At 43.9% G+C, this 18,891-nt stretch overlaps 2 protein-coding genes and 1 long non-coding RNA gene across 3 annotated transcripts in view; 1 reads left to right on the top strand and 2 right to left on the bottom strand.

Annotated features, from left to right (window-relative positions):
* PROM2 (prominin 2) overlaps positions 1-9,455 on the bottom strand; it is a 56,561-nt gene extending 47,106 nt beyond the window's left edge. Inside the window, exons 1-2 of the mRNA XM_082229969.1 lie at positions 8,874-9,455; positions 2,826-2,875 (exon numbers count right to left, since the gene is read on the bottom strand). Coding sequence (XP_082086095.1) covers positions 2,826-2,875; positions 8,874-9,141 — 318 coding nt within the window. The 5' untranslated portion in view covers positions 9,142-9,455. The remainder of the gene's footprint in view (positions 1-2,825; positions 2,876-8,873) is intronic.
* Positions 1-18,891, top strand: part of LOC309536552 — a 208,973-nt gene that overhangs the window by 30,781 nt on the left and 159,301 nt on the right. The gene's annotated exons all lie outside the window — the stretch shown is intronic.
* NEURL3 (neuralized E3 ubiquitin protein ligase 3) overlaps positions 1-18,891 on the bottom strand; it is a 215,137-nt gene that overhangs the window by 108,887 nt on the left and 87,359 nt on the right. The window lies entirely within an intron of this gene.

Genomic DNA, 18,891 nt, shown 5'->3' with positions numbered 1-18,891 from the left:
GAAACTGAATCGGATACTTCAGAGGATTTCAAGAGTGCGAAAGCCTCTATGCGACCCTCTGAAAGCTCTGATCAGGAATTAGAAGAACCATTGTTCACAATAGGTCACTTTTCTCCTAAGAAAGAAGAGGAAAGTGTTGAAGACCAAAGGCTAATTCGCAGGTCACAAAGAGCCACAAAAGGCAGACCTCCAAAAAGATTTGCTGATGAATTTGCTAAGACAGCAGTAGCAGCTGTTAAAAGCTCCAAGAAGGTATTTGAACCTTCAAGTTTCCAAGAAATCCAGGATTTGGATTCTAAGGAAGCTGAGCCATGGTTAAATGCCATGAAGGCTGAGCTTGATTCCTTAGAAAGGAACAAAACTTGGGAACTAGTTCCAGTAGTTCCAGGAATGAAACTGCTTGGAAGCAAATGGGTCTTCAAAGCGAAGACTGATCAAAATGGCAAGATGGTCAGACACAAAGCCAGATTGGTAGCCAGAGGTTTTGCACAGGTACCAGGTGAAGACTATCACGAGACCTACTCACCCACAGTACGATATGAGAGCATTAGGCTTATGCTCAAGCTAGCTGCAGAGGAGAGTCTACACATTAGTCACCACGATGTAAATACAGCATTTTTGTACGGATCTCTAGGTGAATCACTTTATATGCTTCCACCTGATGGCGTACAGGTAAAACAGGGATTTGTATGTGCTCTGAAGAAGTCCCTTTATGGTCTCAAACAAAGTGCACGGTGTTGGCACACAAAACTCACTGAAGCATTGTTTTCTCTAGGTTTTCAGCAAGGGAAAGCTGATCCATGTGTATTTGTCAAAGAGGAGGGGCAAAAGAAGCTGTATTGTTTGTTTTATGTTGATGATATTTTATTCTTTTGGAAAGATGTCACAATGTACAATAAAGCCCTAGCTCAACTGAAAGAGCACTTTGACATGAAAGATCTTGGTGAGGTAAACAATTACCTATCTCTGGAAATAGAGAAAGATCAAAGTGGTAACATTCTAGTACACCAGTCACGGAAAATTGCTGATGTGTTAAGCAAACTGAACCTGATGGATGCTAACCCTGTAGACACACCGATGACAACAGGTTATCAGGTAGAAGACACTGAAGAAGCATTTTCTGACACTACACTGTACAGAAGTGTGCTAGGCAAGCTAAACTTCATTGCCAGATGTTCAAGACCTGACATTGCTGTTAGCTGTAATTTGCTAAGCAGACAAGTCAACAATCCTACTGTTAAGGATTGGAAAGCTCTGAAACGCATAGCACGCTATTTGAAAGGCACTATGCATTACAGACTGAGATTTAACAATCAGAAGTCTGGTGGTCTTGAAATTTTTGCAGATGCAAGTTTTGGAAGTGACACTACAGACAGGAAAAGTACTTCTGGAGTTTGCTACATGTACAATCAGGGTCTTTTTGATTGGTCATGCAAGAAGCAAACAACAATTAGCTTAAGTACTTGTGAAGCTGAACTGAATGCACTGTCTTATTCACTTAAGGATTGTGAATGGTTGTTACAATTGTGCAAAGACATGAAAATTCCTGTCAAATGTCCAATCCAGGTTTACCAGGACAACAAAGCATGTTTGGCTTTGCTGAATTCGGAAGGTTGTAAGCAAAGCACGAAGCACTTGCAGTTGAAGGTGCAACATGCTAAGGAACATATTCAGAAGGGACTCGTAACGGTGTCCTATATGCCAGGTAATGAAATTCCTGCTGATGTATTGTCCAAGATTGTATCAAGGGATCAACACTGTACCTATGTACAGAAGTTGGGTTTGTACTGATACTGTACGAACACGCTGCCCAGTGATGTTCACAGAAAAGGGGAGGATGTTGGTTTCTGCTCTCTTCACTGTGCAGCGAAGTGCTTGTCACAAGACAATGTTTACATTCCACAGTCAGAGTACTGTTGGGTTTTCCCACGGGAATGGGAGGCTGGATGTGACGTTCACTGGTTTCCTGTTTTTCACTGATCTCTCGGTGTTTCTTCATTCCGAGGTGTTTCTGCAATCACAACAGTATTAGCTTTTGTGGGATACAGACCCCTGGGTAAGAGGGTGGCACTTGAGGAGGTCTACCTAGGGAGGAATTAGTTCAGGGCTGCCATAAGTCTGGAATTTCCTAGACATGTCCAGGGGGGCAGCCCCCCCCCCAATCTGGGTGGATTTTTGCATTTTGAATTAAATGTCCGGGTTTGAGGGGTGGGTTGTTTTTTATGTTTTTGTTTTGTGCATGCTCAGAAGGCACTGTGCCCCGGAACAGGGAGCAGGCATCGGGTGGCCTGGAGCGGCCTGCTGGGGGTCGTGCTAGGCTTGGTGCTGTTCCTGGCTGCCAGGCCTTGTGTGACCGTTCTGGGGCTGCTCAGCCTCCCACCATGAGCCGGAGGCCGAAGACAGCAAAGGTAATAGAGGTGGGGGGTGCCCTGATGGTGGGGGTCCAGGTTTTTGATCCCTGGAATAGGGCAACCCAAGACGAGTTGAGATGGGAAGGACTCCCATGTATTCTGTTATAATCTTCTCTTCACAACATCCTCAGGTTTACTGCCCACCAACTCCAAGTCCTCGCCGTTTCTTAAATATCTGCTAATGTCAAATCTCTTTCAACTGTCTACAGATCCTCCAAACATCGTTCCCCAGCTATACCTCCACTTGAGCCCATGTCTCCTGTGGAAGCCATGTGTGCATAAGCCTCATAAGTTGGGCATATAAAGAAGAAAATACCTAAGAAACTAAACTGTGGTATCCAACATGGACTCCGAGCTCACAAAATGGTGGACTTCCTCCCCCTAAGTGGATTTCCCTCCTCAGTTTTTCCTTACCTGTGAAGTATTAGCAGATGGTGGGTCATTTAGGGCATCCCTCAGCAACTCTGTGGAATAAGACACATTAGTTGCAGAATATTCAAACATTGCCATAGCAACTCACCCCTCAACACCTTTGCCCACCGCCTGTGCTTCTCTTCATAAAGGGAAGATCCAGTTCAGCACCAGTTTTGTGTACTTCTAAAACCCTGATTTTTTAAAATAAAAATCTTTAAAAATAAAATTCTTAACACTAATTATACCTTCCTTCCATCGCAACAGTAGGAGTGTGTTTATCTAGCCTTTCAAATGTCTCCCCAGAAACGCGGAACAGTATCAAGGCAACCACGGTTCCTACAGAACTGACAATCCACTTCATTGACCTTTCTTCTCTTTGAAAAATTATTTTGGCATTCTATACCTTATTCCAAAAGAAATATGAATACAGTCAACCTGCCAGGCCGCTCTCTCATGGTTAAGAGTTGCCATCTTTAAACTTGGCAAACAATGGGAAGCCCAACCATTCACAACATCAATGGAGCGAATTGTTGTTTTTTCTTTTATTAGCATAATCACTGAGGAGCTTCCTGTGACTATGGTTAATTGTTGGTACCTATTATTTGTCTTTTTATTATACACACTTTGAGAAAAGGGCTTGTTCCCTTTGGTTATTAGAGCCTCTCTCTTTTTGCATGGAAATGACATGGAAATGTAGACCGCAACTCTGTCAACAGAGGCTGTTGATCCGTTCACAGATGGATCCTGTACATGTTTACTTGCAAAATGTCTCACTAAGGTCTATGAGGCTTACTCACAAGGAAGTGTGCATATAATTGCACTCACACACTACAATCCTGATAATATTTACTTAGAAGTAATTTGTACAGAGTTCAAACCCTATTCAAGTGTGAATAGGATTAGAGCTCAACAGTTCAAGCTTAAACATGTCTACTCATAAGTAAGTTCCTGAATGCAGGCAAGTAGATACAAGTTGGCTGTCCTGTCGGCTTACATGAGGGATTGTTCCTCCATACAAGGACCATTCATATAGAAAACTAGCGTGTCAGGATCTAGCCTACCCATCTTTCTAGGTGCAGGATGAGAGGAACATTTTCATATGGAGGAGCAGTCGGTCACAAGAGCATTCACCTATAGCAGGAGTAACCATTGTGCTGCCCTTCACATGTTCTTCACTGCAGCTCTCAGCAGCCCGAGCAGTGCCAGATTTCCGTACAAGCTTAACAAGCTATAGCTTAGGGCCCTACTCACTTGGGCCCCCCCAAAAAATGTAAAGGAAAAGAAACTGAATGTACATTTCCAAAATATACTATAAAAAACAAATAAAATGGCTTTAGATACCTATTAAGTCCATAAATTACCACATAGCATTTATTCAAAAAAGCAACAATTTGTTGTTGACAAAGGACAGCTGGACATATAAAGGATCCCATAACCTTCAGTTGCTACGGGCCTCATCAAACCTAAATCCAACCTTGAGCCCAAGCCAAGATGACCAGTGGCCTGTAGATGATGGGCATCATAGCCCAACAACATTTGAGGTGAGGGGCTGCACATTAGCTACCCCTGGCCCACAGTCCTAAGTGGTGCAACTCATCTCTGTATGCCTCAATTCCCCACACCCACTGACAATCCACTTCATTGACCTTTCTTCTCTTTGAAAAATTATTTTGGCATTCTATACCTTATTCCAAAAGAAATATGAATACAGTCAACCTGCCAGGCCGCTCTCTCATGGTTAAGAGTTGCCATCTTTAAACTTGGCAAACAATGGGAAGCCCAACCATTCACAACATCAATGGAGCGAATTGTTGTTTTTTCTTTTATTAGCATAATCACTGAGGAGCTTCCTGTGACTATGGTTAATTGTTGGTACCTATTATTTGTCTTTTTATTATACACACTTTGAGAAAAGGGCTTGTTCCCTTTGGTTATTAGAGCCTCTCTCTTTTTGCATGGAAATGACATGGAAATGTAGACCGCAACTCTGTCAACAGAGGCTGTTGATCCGTTCACAGATGGATCCTGTACATGTTTACTTGCAAAATGTCTCACTAAGGTCTATGAGGCTTACTCACAAGGAAGTGTGCATATAATTGCACTCACACACTACAATCCTGATAATATTTACTTAGAAGTAATTTGTACAGAGTTCAAACCCTATTCAAGTGTGAATAGGATTAGAGCTCAACAGTTCAAGCTTAAACATGTCTACTCATAAGTAAGTTCCTGAATGCAGGCAAGTAGATACAAGTTGGCTGTCCTGTCGGCTTACATGAGGGATTGTTCCTCCATACAAGGACCATTCATATAGAAAACTAGCGTGTCAGGATCTAGCCTACCCATCTTTCTAGGTGCAGGATGAGAGGAACATTTTCATATGGAGGAGCAGTCGGTCACAAGAGCATTCACCTATAGCAGGAGTAACCATTGTGCTGCCCTTCACATGTTCTTCACTGCAGCTCTCAGCAGCCCGAGCAGTGCCAGATTTCCGTACAAGCTTAACAAGCTATAGCTTAGGGCCCTACTCACTTGGGCCCCCCCAAAAAATGTAAAGGAAAAGAAACTGAATGTACATTTCCAAAATATACTATAAAAAACAAATAAAATGGCTTTAGATACCTATTAAGTCCATAAATTACCACATAGCATTTATTCAAAAAAGCAACAATTTGTTGTTGACAAAGGACAGCTGGACATATAAAGGATCCCATAACCTTCAGTTGCTACGGGCCTCATCAAACCTAAATCCAACCTTGAGCCCAAGCCAAGATGACCAGTGGCCTGTAGATGATGGGCATCATAGCCCAACAACATTTGAGGTGAGGGGCTGCACATTAGCTACCCCTGGCCCACAGTCCTAAGTGGTGCAACTCATCTCTGTATGCCTCAATTCCCCACACCCACTAGGGTGTTAGCATCTACCTTAATATGTAGGGGAGGGCAGTTAGTTCTGAAAAATAGTTTCGGAGAGGAGGTTAACCCCTCAGTGTTGCCTGAGCAACCTGGCAGCTGCTCACCATAGCTGCAAAGAAAGAAGAAGAGTTTGGATTTGATATCCCGCCTTTCACTCCCTTTAAGGAGTCTCAAAGCGGCTAACATTCTCCTTTCCCTTCCTCCCCCACAACAAACCCTCTGTGAGGTGAGTGGGGCTGAAAGACTTCACAGAAGTGTGACTGGCCCAAGGTCACCCAGCAGCTGCATGTGGAGGAGCGGAGACGCGAACCCGGTTCCCCAGATTACGAGACTACCGCTCTTAACCGCTACACCACACTGGCTCTCTGGACAATCTGGTTGTGTATCACCTTCTTCTCACATACTTTGGCCATGAGAACCAGGCCCTGTTCAGGACCTCAGAGGGTCTAAATCAGGGGTAGTCAATATGGTGTATCCAGACATTGGGGATTACAGCTTCCATAACCCTTCAACACTGGCCAGGTTTATGAGAGTTGTAGTTTACATAGAGAAGGAAGGGATATCCAGCTCAGCTTGCATTGATAGGTGAATCAACCTAATCAGCACTTTCTGAAACAATACAGCTACCAAAACACAGCCATCCTATGAAATGCACTTTTCTGAATCCGGCAGTGCAGTTTTCCAGCCAAGTAATGTGTACAAAGAAAGAGGAAAGCGTGCACAAAACTGCAAAAGTTAGTGAAGATGACATACAAGAATGTGCTCCATTGGTGGAAATTGCACCATGAAAATGTGTAGAAAAGGCAAAATTGCATAGCAAAGGGGGGAACTGGAAAAATTCACACTAAAATGTTGGTGAATTTTCATGAGGACAAAAAAAAATTCACAAACTAATGTGGAAATGTGGAGAACTGGGAGAGAAATGTACATATTTGTCCATCGCTAAGTTCACAGCATCTGGGCAGCACCATGCTGGCCACCCGTGGACGGGAGCGGCACCTTGTCACATCCAACCTTCAGTCCTGTTCCCACTCAACTCCTAGTCAGCTGGTACAAGTTTGCAGTCAACTCCCAGTCAACTTCCGTCTGTGGAACAAGCAAAGCTTTGCTACTTGCCCAGACAAGTTGATTTATTAAAAGGAATCCAGGTAGAGAGAATGATTATGTGTCCCTTTACACTGATCATCTGGTCACAATCTTCCTGGCCAGGGTCAGATGCCTCATATTTTAATTTAAATTAATAATTTCTAAATTTGCATCTATTCCATGCAATTTATGCAAATCAGTGCCCCCTTCTTTGGTGATTCTTTTCCTCCTTTTTGCCGATGCGCAAATGGCCAGCGGGGGGGGGGGGGACAACCCCAAGGGACCCATCACTTTTCAACTGTAATATGAGAGACGTTGGTGGACTCCCTCCTCTGCTTTGCCACATATGCCTTGAATGCAAACAGCTGACATTCAGGCACCCCAGGTCCTCCTCCTATGAGAAATACCTGCATTACAGTCCTGTCCCATTCTATCCTAAATCCACTGTCAGAGGTCATGTGCCCCTGAATACAACGGGGGAGACTGCTGGTCTTGCACTCGGGTTCTGCTTATGAGCTTCCCAGAAGAAGCATCTGTTTGGCCACCATACTGATTTGTTAATCATATACAGTAGTACCTCGGGTTAAGTACTTAATTCGTTCCGAAGGCCCGCTCTTAACCTAAAACTGTTCTTAACCTGAAGCACCACTTTAGCTAATGGGGCCTCCCGCTGCTGCCACGCCGCCGGAGCCCGATTTCTGTTCTTATCCTGAAGCAAAGTTCTTAACCTGAAGCACTATTTCTGGGTTAGTGGTGTCTGTAACCTGAAGCGTATGTAACCAGAAGCGTATGTAACCCGAGGTACCACTGTAAAGTGGCTTTTGCTGTAAAAAACTTACTTTGTAACTTCCGTTGTGTAAATAGTGTTTTATAGTTTGTAATTGTTTTATTGATGATTTGTTAATTATTTTATATGATTTATGCTGTATTTGTGATGTTCTAGTATGTTTGATTATGTTATTGTTTTTCATTGCTTGAAAGACGCTTTGAGATTCATTTGAATGAAATGTGACATAGAAGTACAATCAATCAATCACTGTGAGAAATGGATGCTGAACCAGAAATGATTTAGGGGGAAAGTGAGGATGCAATTTAAAAGAAATTGTATAGTTAGAACAATTACTGTATGTTTCTGTCAGGAGCAATGTTGAAAACGAATATCAAAATGTGTTTCTTGGCCATGTGGATTTGCCTCTTGCCTTCCATTCTAAGTCATGTTTGAAGCACTCCCTTTAGCGCCCAGTATGGGCACTCCTCTGAATCCGCCTCTGCCAGATGTACACCCTGCCAGATTCCTATAAGGCTGGGGTCTGCCTAAGGTACAGAGCAGACTAGGCGTGCTGGTGAGTTTTGATGAGGGAAAAGAAGGGAAACACCCACAGAAGTTGCTACATGGTGGATCAGGCTGCAGGGACCCCCAGGACACTTCCAGATGACCTCTTTATCGAGCATTCATTTTGATTTGTTTACAGGGAAGTTATACAATGTCACATCAATCGTTATCCCACACTTTCAGTGCACTTTCTTGACACTTTCCTTACTGCAAAAAGTTGCATTTTTTGAAGATGCAGATTTGCTGCACAAGAGTGCCAAATCCACTTTAATTACACAACCTGAATTTGCTGGATAGGCACCTACCACTGGTGTGTGTGTGTGTTGCATTTTAGCCACCCCAGCAGAGAAGAATGAAGCTGCTGTTAAGAGCCTTCAGCGGCAGTAATGCCTGGGGTTTCTTTAACGTTTATCTTTCCTTGGGTCCCACATTTTTCTCAAAGGTCTCAAGGCCTTTCTGTTGCCTTGGCTCTCTGGTTGCTTTTTCCTTTTCTTTTAGCCAGTTCCTTCTCCTGTGGATTTAGAACTAGCCCAGCCAGCAGATCTGAGCAGGTGACAAATGCTTCACCCTCATGTTTTATCTGCTGATTCTTGCACATCAAGCTACTCTTGAAGGTACAAGGCCTGGTCAGGCTACAGCTTGTTCTCGTTTGTTTCTTGCTCCGTTGGCAACTGCACCCGGCTCCCACGGCTGGGAGAAGTCGGCTTCCTTACCTGTCGGGAAAGGGTTCTGCTGAACAACTTCAAGGTAGCCGTGGACAAGGGCGTAGAGGTGATCCATAGATCCAGGGACTCGATGGTGGGCAGGAATCCGCTGCTCAGCACCCACATCAGCAAACTGGAGGATGGGCGAAGGGCTTCCCAATGAGCATTGCTGAGAGTGGACAGGATCCAGGAGAATGACAGCAAAGGCCAGAAGCAGGAGCAGCGGACATGGCATCCCAAAGCCACGGGTGCCTCCTGAAAGTGCTGCGTCCTGCATTGGCTCAGAGATGGGTCTAAGCCCCAGAAATATGGCAGTAAAGAGATGGGTGGTAGCATCCAGTGCTATGGGAGGGGATTGATCCTCCCCAGTGACTCTCTCTTCTTCCCTTGGACCAGCAAGGGGAGCAGCCTCTTTTCTTGCTGTCCGTCAGTGCTCCCAAGCCCTGCTTGCAAAGCAGAGGGCATGAAGGAAGGGAGGCATGGCCACTGCTCCCTCTTCAGCTGATCATCTCTGTCTGCAGCTGAAAGGCGGAGGGGGGGGGAGAGCAAGCAACAACCCCAAACCTGCCAGACGAGTTTGATCCTCGCTGCAGCCTGAGCTTCTCGCTGCTTCCCAGCTAGTGGGATGGGGCAGGGTGCGGCTGCTGCGCTGGGTGGAGGGGAAGGAAATGAGGAGCTTTTCCCAGGAGACATTCATTGACTTATCCCCAAACCTTATGATTGTTCACCCACTGCACTGAGTCAGCTGGCCACATGCCCTTGGTTGCCACAACTGTAGAGGGAGGTAGCTGCATCCTGCCCCTAATTAAAAATATAACACCTATGTTCCTAAGGAAGGCACATTTTGAAGGTATATTCAAACATTTCAAGCAGGTTTGTCTGGTGAAACTGACTCTCCAGCTTCTGGCTCTCTAATAATTCCAGGTTGATCTATGAATTGGTGAAAATAATATTTGAAACATGCGTGCATGAACAGCACTGAGTCCACAATAAACTGCTGTGTTATGGTGCCCTGGCTCTGCTCATTGTCTCAGCAAGTTTAATGGTTGTCTTTTCATGGGGGGGGGGCACACCAGTGTGGTCGCTTCCAGGCTGCTAGCAGCTTGCAGGAGGGATTTAAGTGCATACCAGAAATTTAGGTTTGTGGATTACAGCGCTCTGTCACCCTAGTGGAACAAATCCCTAAATAAACAAAAATAACTTTCTGCAGTTAGAAAACTGACAAGGAAATGCACTGAAAAAGGGAGGGATGGAGGAATGCTTAATGGATCACATCCACACTATACAGTCACAGGGAATCATGGAAACTGTAGTTTGCTGTGGGTTTGAGAGGTCAGCACCCTTAATGAACTACAGTTCCCATGATTCCCAGGGAGAGGGGAGAGCCATGACTGTTGAACTCATATAAAAGTGCTTTAAATATATGGTGCAGGTGTGATGAAAAAGACATATAAGCAACCTGCAAGCAAATCAGGATGGACTAAGGATGAATGCTTATTTTCATATACCTGTAGCCTTCCTGCAAACAGAATGGAATGAATGCTCAGTAAAGACTCAACCTACCCTAACTTTGTGCAAGCAAATCAGAGCGCTGCATATCAGGTTGTCGGGAGGAGCCCTGTGTATGAAAAGACAACCATTAAACTTGCTGAGACAACGAGCAGAGCCAGGGAACCTCAACGCAGCAGTTTATTGTGGACTCAGTGCTGTTCATGCATGCAAGTTTCAAATATTATTTTCACCAATTCATAAATTAACCTAGAATTATTCGAGAGCTAGAAGCTGGAGAGTCAGTTTCACTAGACAAACCTGTTTGAAGAATTTACCTTCAAAATGTGCCTTCCTTAGGAAAATAGGTGTTATATTTTTAATTAGGGGCCAGGATTCTACCCAAGCCGCCTTTGTGTATCGCTGGATAGTCCAAGCAAGTGAGAAAAATAAAAGAAGTTTCTTGCACATTCAAAGAGGGATAGCCTAGTTCCACTGCTGCCTATTAGCGTAAACTTTGGTGTCGTGCAGCAGCTGGGTGAGAGAATGCAGGTGAGACTTCAGCATTCCTGAAGACCAGCACAGACTTGCTGGTTCTTCGGAATGGAGGCCGCCAGCAGAGTGCCTGCCCAGGCAGTTTCATCATGGATGGAGCCATCTTTGCCAAGCATTGAGTCTCATTCAATGCTTTTGGCAACAGTGTTCTGGCTATTACCATGTGGGAGCCCTGATTTCACAGGCCCTCAAGGTGTCCCTGTTTTCCAGGGATGTTCCTGATTTAGAGAAGCTGTCCTGGTTTCTCATTTGATCCTAGAATGTCCCACTTTCCCTTAGGATACCCTTATTTTTATTGGAGAAATGTTGGCGGGTATGGAGTTATCCGACCCCTGAACCCTCTTAAGGCAATCCTGTATAGGGAAGGGTTGTTGTTGTTTTTTAATTTTTTTATATATGTTGGAAGCTGCCCAGAGTTGCTGGGGAAATCCAGTAAGATGTGTGGGATATAAATAGTAAAATGATCATTATGAGATGGGATGTCCCTATTTTCATTGGAGAAATGTTAAAGGGTATGAAATCAGTGGCTAATAATAATAATAATAATTCATATACAGTAGTACCTTGGTTCTCAAACTTAATCCGTTCTGGAAGTGTGTTCCAAAGCCAAAGCATTCCAAAACCAAGGCGCACTTTCCCATAAAAAGTAATGCAAAATGGATTAATCTGTTCCTGACTTTTAAAAACAAGCCCTAAAGCAGCAATTTAACATGAATTTTACTAATGAGACCATTGATCCATAAAATAAATAAAACAGTATTGTAGATGATAAAAATTTAAATTAAATGTTTTTCTTACTGATGATAGTCATTGTTTGGATGGGGGGGGGCTTTTATCCATTTCCGCAGTCATACAATCAATCAATCAATCAATCAATCAGTCAATCAGTAGCTGAGCTGGGATCCACACAGTCACAAAAACAAATTAAATGAAAAAGCCTCAAAACAAAAAATGCAAAATAAATAGCAAAAACAAAAGCTCCAAATATCACCTTAGAACACTGCAATCAGAAACAAAAGGCTTGAATTACAATGCGGGGGGGGGGCACAAATGAGCAGCACAACAGGAAACACAGGGGGACTCAAAACGGAGCACGTTTGGCTTCTGAAAAAAAGTTCGCAAACCGGAACACCTACTTCCAGTTTTGCAGCCTTCAGGTTCCAAGTTGTTCATGAACAAAGCTGTTCAAAAACCGAGGTACCACTGTACTGCCATTGCTCCAAAGATCATAGGATGTTTCACAACATAGAAATACAAAATAAGAACACAAAATACATAATAAAACAAAAACAAGTTAATAACACCCCATCTCACAAACACATTTAAAAGGACACAGAACGTTAATCAGCCAAAGGCCTGGTTATAGAGAAACATTTTCACCTGGCGCCTAAAGATGTATAATGAAAGTGTCAGCCGAGACTCCCTGGGGAGAGCATCCCACAAATGGGTAGCCACTGCCTGTTCTCCTGTTGCTGCTTCCCGGATCTCTTATGGAGGAGACACATAAAGAAGGGCCTCTGATGATGATTGCAGGGTCCGGGTCAGGTCATATAGTGATATATGGTCCTTGAGGTATTGCAATCCTGAGCCATTTAAGGCTTTATAAGTCAAAAACCAGCACTCTGAAGCTAGTTGGCAACCAGTATGGTCAAGCCAGGATCAGCATTATATGCTCAAACCCTCTTGTCCCAGTGTACAATCTGGCCACCAAATTCTGCACCATCTAAAGTTTGTAGACCATCTTCACAGGGAGCCCTACATATAACACATTACAGTAATCTAACCTAGAGGTTACCAGAGCATAGGCAATAGAAATTAGGCTATCCCTGTCCAGTGGGGCCACCAGCCGAAGCATAGCTGTCAACCGTCCCTTATTTGGCGGGAAAGCGCTGTGTCCCGCTGCTGTCCCTTATTGATGATGTCCCTTAAATTTCCCGGGTTTCAAAGGAAGCAGCTCCTCTCCCTCCCTCCCTGCCGGCCAGAGAGGAGGGAGGCTCCAACTGTGTTGCTTGGCTGTGTTGCTCACCCAATAAGGAGTCTAAGAACGACTGGGGGGTGGAGCTTGCATGCCTTGTGCCGATCAAATGAGCTGTGTTGCCTGGGGACTCGCCTTTGCTCAGCGCTTCCCAGTTGGGGGGGTGATGGTGGTTTTCCTTGCTGCATACCCTTTGCCGGGTTGCTGCGCTGTGGGAACCACCGCTTGAGGCTTCGTTTGGCTGCTGGCTGGGCTTTCTGCCTTTGGCTTGGAGGGGCTCAGATGTTGAACATACCTGTGCTTGGGAAATCCCTTATTTTGGCTGCTGATCCCTTATTTTCAAGGCTGCTGGTCCCTTATTTTCAAATCTGTAAGTTGACAGCTATGAGCCAAAGCTGATAGAAGGCACTCTGCACCACTGAGGCCACCTGAACCTCAAGCAACAGTAAAGGATCCAGAAGTACCCCCAAACTATATACTTGCTCCTTCAGAGAAAGTGTAACCCCAACAAGAGCAGGCCATCTCCCATCCATCTGGTCTTGGGAACCACCCACTAACAGTGCCTTAGTCTGATCTGGATTGAGTTTCAGTTTGTTGGCTCTCATCCAGCCCAAAGTAAGACACTGGTCCAGCACTTCCGCTGCCTCGCCTGCAGGTGTAAAGGAGAAATATTGCTCCGTTCCTCCTCCCCATATGTAAAGAGAGATCAAGAGATCTGTAGTACATCTAAAGCTGGAAGCTCACAGCAAGATTTTCCAAATTTGTGTCCTAGTTCTGCTATTGATAATTAAGAATCAGCAGGAAATCTCCACACCCTTATCATTTTTGGCCAGGGCTGGTGCACATTCTAGGCGCTGTTGGAGGCAGCCTGCCTCAGGACACCAGTTGCGAGGATTCACATGTGGCTGCGGGCTGGGGGTGGGGCGTTCCACTTAGACCTCTGGCTGACCACTGTGAGAAGAGGATGCTGATCTAGATGGGCAGCCTTGGGCCTAATCCAGGCTCTTCTCGTGTTCTTATCACTGCTACATCAGCAGACTGGCATCTATTATCTGGTTCAGACTGCAGCTTGGAGGGTGCGGGGAGAAGGAAAACGCTATCCACACACAGTGGGGGCTGCTAATGCAGAGCAACCAAGAAATGTTTATTAAAGTGCTAATTAATTTGGGACTTGTGTTGTTGAAATCCTCTGGCCGTTGTCAGACCAGCCACGTTAGCCTTGCAAATGGCTCCAATCACCGATAGTCTCCTGCTACTTCGTGGTCTGTTGTTGTTTAGGTGTTCCTCCTCATTGTGCTCTGGAACATTAAACTAGATTGCTAGAGTGTGTTTCTGCCTCACTGCTTTGCTATTTCTGTGGCACGGAAAGAGAATCCATTTCCCCTGCCGTCCATTTTTGGAACCAACCTTAAAAGACCTGGTGGCTGCTTTTCCAGTTACTCCTTCTGTAGCTCTTTGGCTTCCTCTAATGGCTGAAAGAGGGCACAGCTGGGAGAGAAATCAAAACACGGAATGAAAAATGAGGAAGATCTCTGTACGTAATCTGTAGTTACTCGTTTTTCATGGCACGAATGTGAAATCACTAATTTTATGGGTATTCTACTAAATTCTTAGCACCTGTTTATTCATCCTTATTTGCTTGGAAGTTAGACTTGGGCTGCAAATACACACCATACGTGGAAAGCACATGACTTTCCCCCCAAAGAATCCTGGGAACAGTAGTTTACCCCTAAAGGAACTACAATTCACAGAACCTTTGACGTACTCTAACTCCCAGGATTCTTTGGGGAAAGTCATGTGCTTTCCATGTATGTAGCATATGTCTGGCATTTATTGAACTTGTGTTCTGATTTGTTTGCAGGAAAGTCATGTGACAATGTGTACACATCATGACTTGCTTGCAGGTTGCTTGTATACCTTCCTGTTGATCATTGGCTCACGCTTCACTTTTTAATGCATTTCTCTTCGCTTTCCTAATCACAGAAAGTCTGGTGTGTTTCGTTTTTAAAGTGGATTTGTTGCACTAGGTAGGGAGACAGAGCGCTTTAATCCTCTTTAATTGTGGGAACCTAAACCAGCTTCTCTCCCACCCATAAGACAGTGCCAGTATGGAGACAACCTTACCATTTCATTACTTACTGGATTTTTCTGTTATTGCTCTGTTTTCATAGATTGTTCCAATCTGCTATTTGTATGTTCCTTTCGGACCTGGAAAGTGGAATATAAATATTCTGGGAGTAAGCGAGGCACACAGGTCAGAGACTGTCCCACTATTGGTTGTTTACATATGTAATATAATGAGATGCATTGTAATTCCATTTACATTTTAAAGAAATCTATTTATTTAATTGGCTACATTTTTACCCTGCCCTTCCTCCCAAAAAAGGGCACTGTACCTATAATCTAACAATAACAAGACAAAACAAAACATTTTAAAACTCATTTAAGAACTGCAATAAAATCTAGAATAATGTCAACATTTGCATATTAGGAGTAATTTGCACAAAAAATGCAGGTGAATTTTCATGAGGACTTTAATAAAATCCCCACAAAGTGATGTGGAAAGCTGAACTTTAGACTGGAAAAATGTGATAAACTGAGAAAAACCAAATTTGACAGATTCATCCATTCCTGTAAAAAAAAACACCCACTATTAAAATGTATGTCTTTGTCATGCCTCCAGTGTGGGTACATGTGCTTAGACTGTACATGCAACCACTTGCCCAAAAATGGGTGAAACAAGTCATAAAGGAGTCAGCTTCAATTTTACAATAAATATTTTCCCTTTCATATAAGTGATGCTTCTCCAAATAGATAGTGACTTGTAATCACAATACAATTCAGGACATCTAGCTTACACCAGAATGCAGAATCCTGACTCCTGACTGATGGTGCTCCAGATTCTCTTGTTGACGAAAGTGTGAGAGAACGCAGTAGTTAAATTTTAATGAATACATTGAAACGCAAAAATAGAAGGCTTCCCAGTCTATAAAATGATAGACTCGGAGATTGCCTTTAAAACATTAATGAGCTTGAAAGCCCAATTTTGCTTAGTAATAAACATTTAATACTAAATCAGCTTTTGGACAGAACTGGGATGTAGAATTTTTCTTTTCTCTGTCCCTCACCCCCACCCCCATTTGGTCCAGATCCTTGGTTTATGGGGGTTTCTGACAACTCAGCCTCCTTGGTTCTGAGATGTAGCACCACACCAGAACATGCAAATTTGAAAGCAGGTGCAATTTGCATTTTGTATATGCTTGCTGGATGTGGTGTTGCTGGAGCAGAAGTGAGAAGAGAGAAAAATAACTGGCATGTTGGGGGAGCGATTTGGGGTGGGTGAGATCCTCAGTAAGGTATAAAGGCTCTCTTTGATTAATTCAAGAAAAAATGCCAAGCAGTACATTTTGAGAGCATTTATTTATAATAACTGTACCAAGGTTATCAGTACAGGCCTAACACTCACATTTTTAATATTAAATAATTATATTATTAATAATATTTAGACACATGGGATTAGATTTACAAAGGTGCCTGGCAGATTTAGGACCCTCCATCACCTATGCCACAACTCTGCCCTACTCATTAAATTATCTCTTCACTCTAGGGTGGCTACTTATTATCACCAAGAAAAGGTCTGACCTTACAGTCCCCTTGTTACGAGGTTCTTGCCCATGTATATTTGACTGGCAGCTGTCACTCCATTGACCAATCAGACCTTATGTCACCTTTCACAGTAATGGGTGGTTGACGCCTGCCGGGAGCCACAGGGAGGCTAGGCACTCCCTGGGGTCAGAGGGAACTGTTTGTCTCAGCTGCAAACTGTCATCAAGATCTTCCATTTCCCTGCCAGACAGCCTTCAATTGAAACTTCCTTCATGTTAGGGATGCGCCTTATTCTCTAGGCATAATTTGGGCAGAAAACCAGAGATTGTCACAGTGCCCAAGCATGTTGAATGGCCTCTTTTGATTTCATTTGGTATTTTCCTATCTATTTCACTTTGCATTTTACTGTTTTATTTGTAAGATACTGTATTCTGTAATATTTTATTGAAAGATAGCATATAATTGTTAAAAACAAATAAATGTATTAAAACAACTATTTAGTGGTGGCCATGTTGCATTTTTCATGGCACAATTTTCACTCAAATTTTGGGGAAAGTCACACCTGCACAATTTGTTGTCAATTTTTCTTAGTTACAGTTTGACCCTGTTAAATGCTTATATAATCCTGTTATTTTGCCTCTGTTGTTTTGTAATCCTGGAGACTGAGAGGCAGAAGCAAAAAGGTTATAGAAGGAAACATGATGGTTATTATTTCAGTATGTGCATTGCATTGTGCAGTTATGTGCAATGGGTTGTTCAGCTCTGACTGTAACTTGAATACCTTTCTAAGTGTAGTTTCTTGCGGAGGGGCAGGCCTAATAGAGACCCTGTGCCGGGACTAGGAGACCCATCAGCAGGAATCCCGGAACAGACCAAGCTGCAAACTCCCCAAATGCCCGCTAGATGTAGCAGAAGGCTGTGCACATGCACTTTACTTGCTACAGATGTGCAATATAACTAATAAGAACTGGTGGTGATGCATGGGCTTTGCTGGCTGGGGCTGATAGGAGCTGGAGTCCAAATCAACTGGAAGGCACCAGGTTAGGAAAGGGCGGCTTAAAATATCCCTGCTCCTCCCTCTCGCCAGTTGACTCCTGGGGGTGACCTGCTGCTCAATTCCATGTCGCCTCAATGAATTTGCCAACCAAATAACACCATTCAGATGCTCAGAATGTCCAGGGCTGGGAGGGATTACCGTATTTTTTGCACCATAATGTGGGAGTCATAGCCATGGTAAAGGCTTGTAATATTGCAGGGTGCCTTGCTGACCTCGGTGACCAGCACTCTGAGCTTTACAATGTATTGGAATGCATGACCTCATATGGAGTTATGCCCCCCCCCCTTCTGGGCTATGTAACCCTTTATGGTTTGTGGGTGGGTTAAAGCTTGACCGGATGAGGTAACGTGAGACATTGGAATGCAGCCATGCGGCTGGAGAGGAACAAAGAGTAATAAACGGACTGGAGGAAGGGGAAGAAGTCTGAATTCAGCTGCCCTCCGTCCATGGAATATTGCTGCCTTTGTGTGTGTTTTTCTTTGCCTTGCACCCCAAAATGACGGCTGGTTTCCGTCAATTGGTTCCCACAAGTGGTGCCCCGTGTGAGGCAAACTTAAAAGTGTGAGGCCAACTTAAAAGAAGAGGCTAACTTAAAGAAAAGAGGCAAAATTGAAGCAAACAGTCTGAGGCAGACTAAGAGGATTTTAAAAGAAACTGTGAGAGGATTTTCGATCCAAGCAGTGGTTATCATCGGCTCACTACGTCCGGCAAGGATTGCAAGCGCTAATCATCTTAAAAAGATCCCAGTGAGTCCGATCCCTTCTCTTATATTATATTGATTTTTGAAAAATGGGCAGCTCTTTGACTACTCCCCAACAGAACTTTTTAAAAGACTTAAAATTTCTCCTCTCCTCCAACAAATTGGAAGTTCCAGAGGGTGATTTGATACAGCTCATTCTGTGCATTGATGAACATTATCCCGGGTTCCCTTTGAATGGAACATGTGAATTGAAACTTTGGGACAAGATTGGTGAACATTTTCATGAGCTCCCTAACATCAGTGCTCGGATTTTAAATGCATGGTGCAAGGTTCATTACGCTATGGGCTCCTTATCACCAAAAAATATCTCCCTGGCTGCATTGCCAACCCAACCTCCAGCTTCTTTAATCCAGCCTGCTGTGTTAGAGTTTGTTCCAATACTTGCTTTACCAGCACGCAGCAGCTCCAGATCCCAAGCCTCCGGACTGCAGTTCCTCACCAGAGGACCCAATCCTGCAAAAATACTGTGGTGTGGCTGGCAATAATCCAAATCTTTCAGAGGCAGACCCAGCTACCTCTTTTCAACGTGCAGCCCTTGCCTGTTCCTTAATTCAGGATACTGTGGCATTCCCTGTTATTGTGCCCC

This window comes from Podarcis vaucheri, assembly GCF_965113315.1.
Source record: "Podarcis vaucheri genome assembly, chromosome: 7".
NCBI classification, from domain to species: domain Eukaryota; kingdom Metazoa; phylum Chordata; class Lepidosauria; order Squamata; family Lacertidae; genus Podarcis; species Podarcis vaucheri.
Note: the sequence above shows the minus strand (reverse complement) of the source record. Positions and strands in the feature narration are given on the sequence as shown.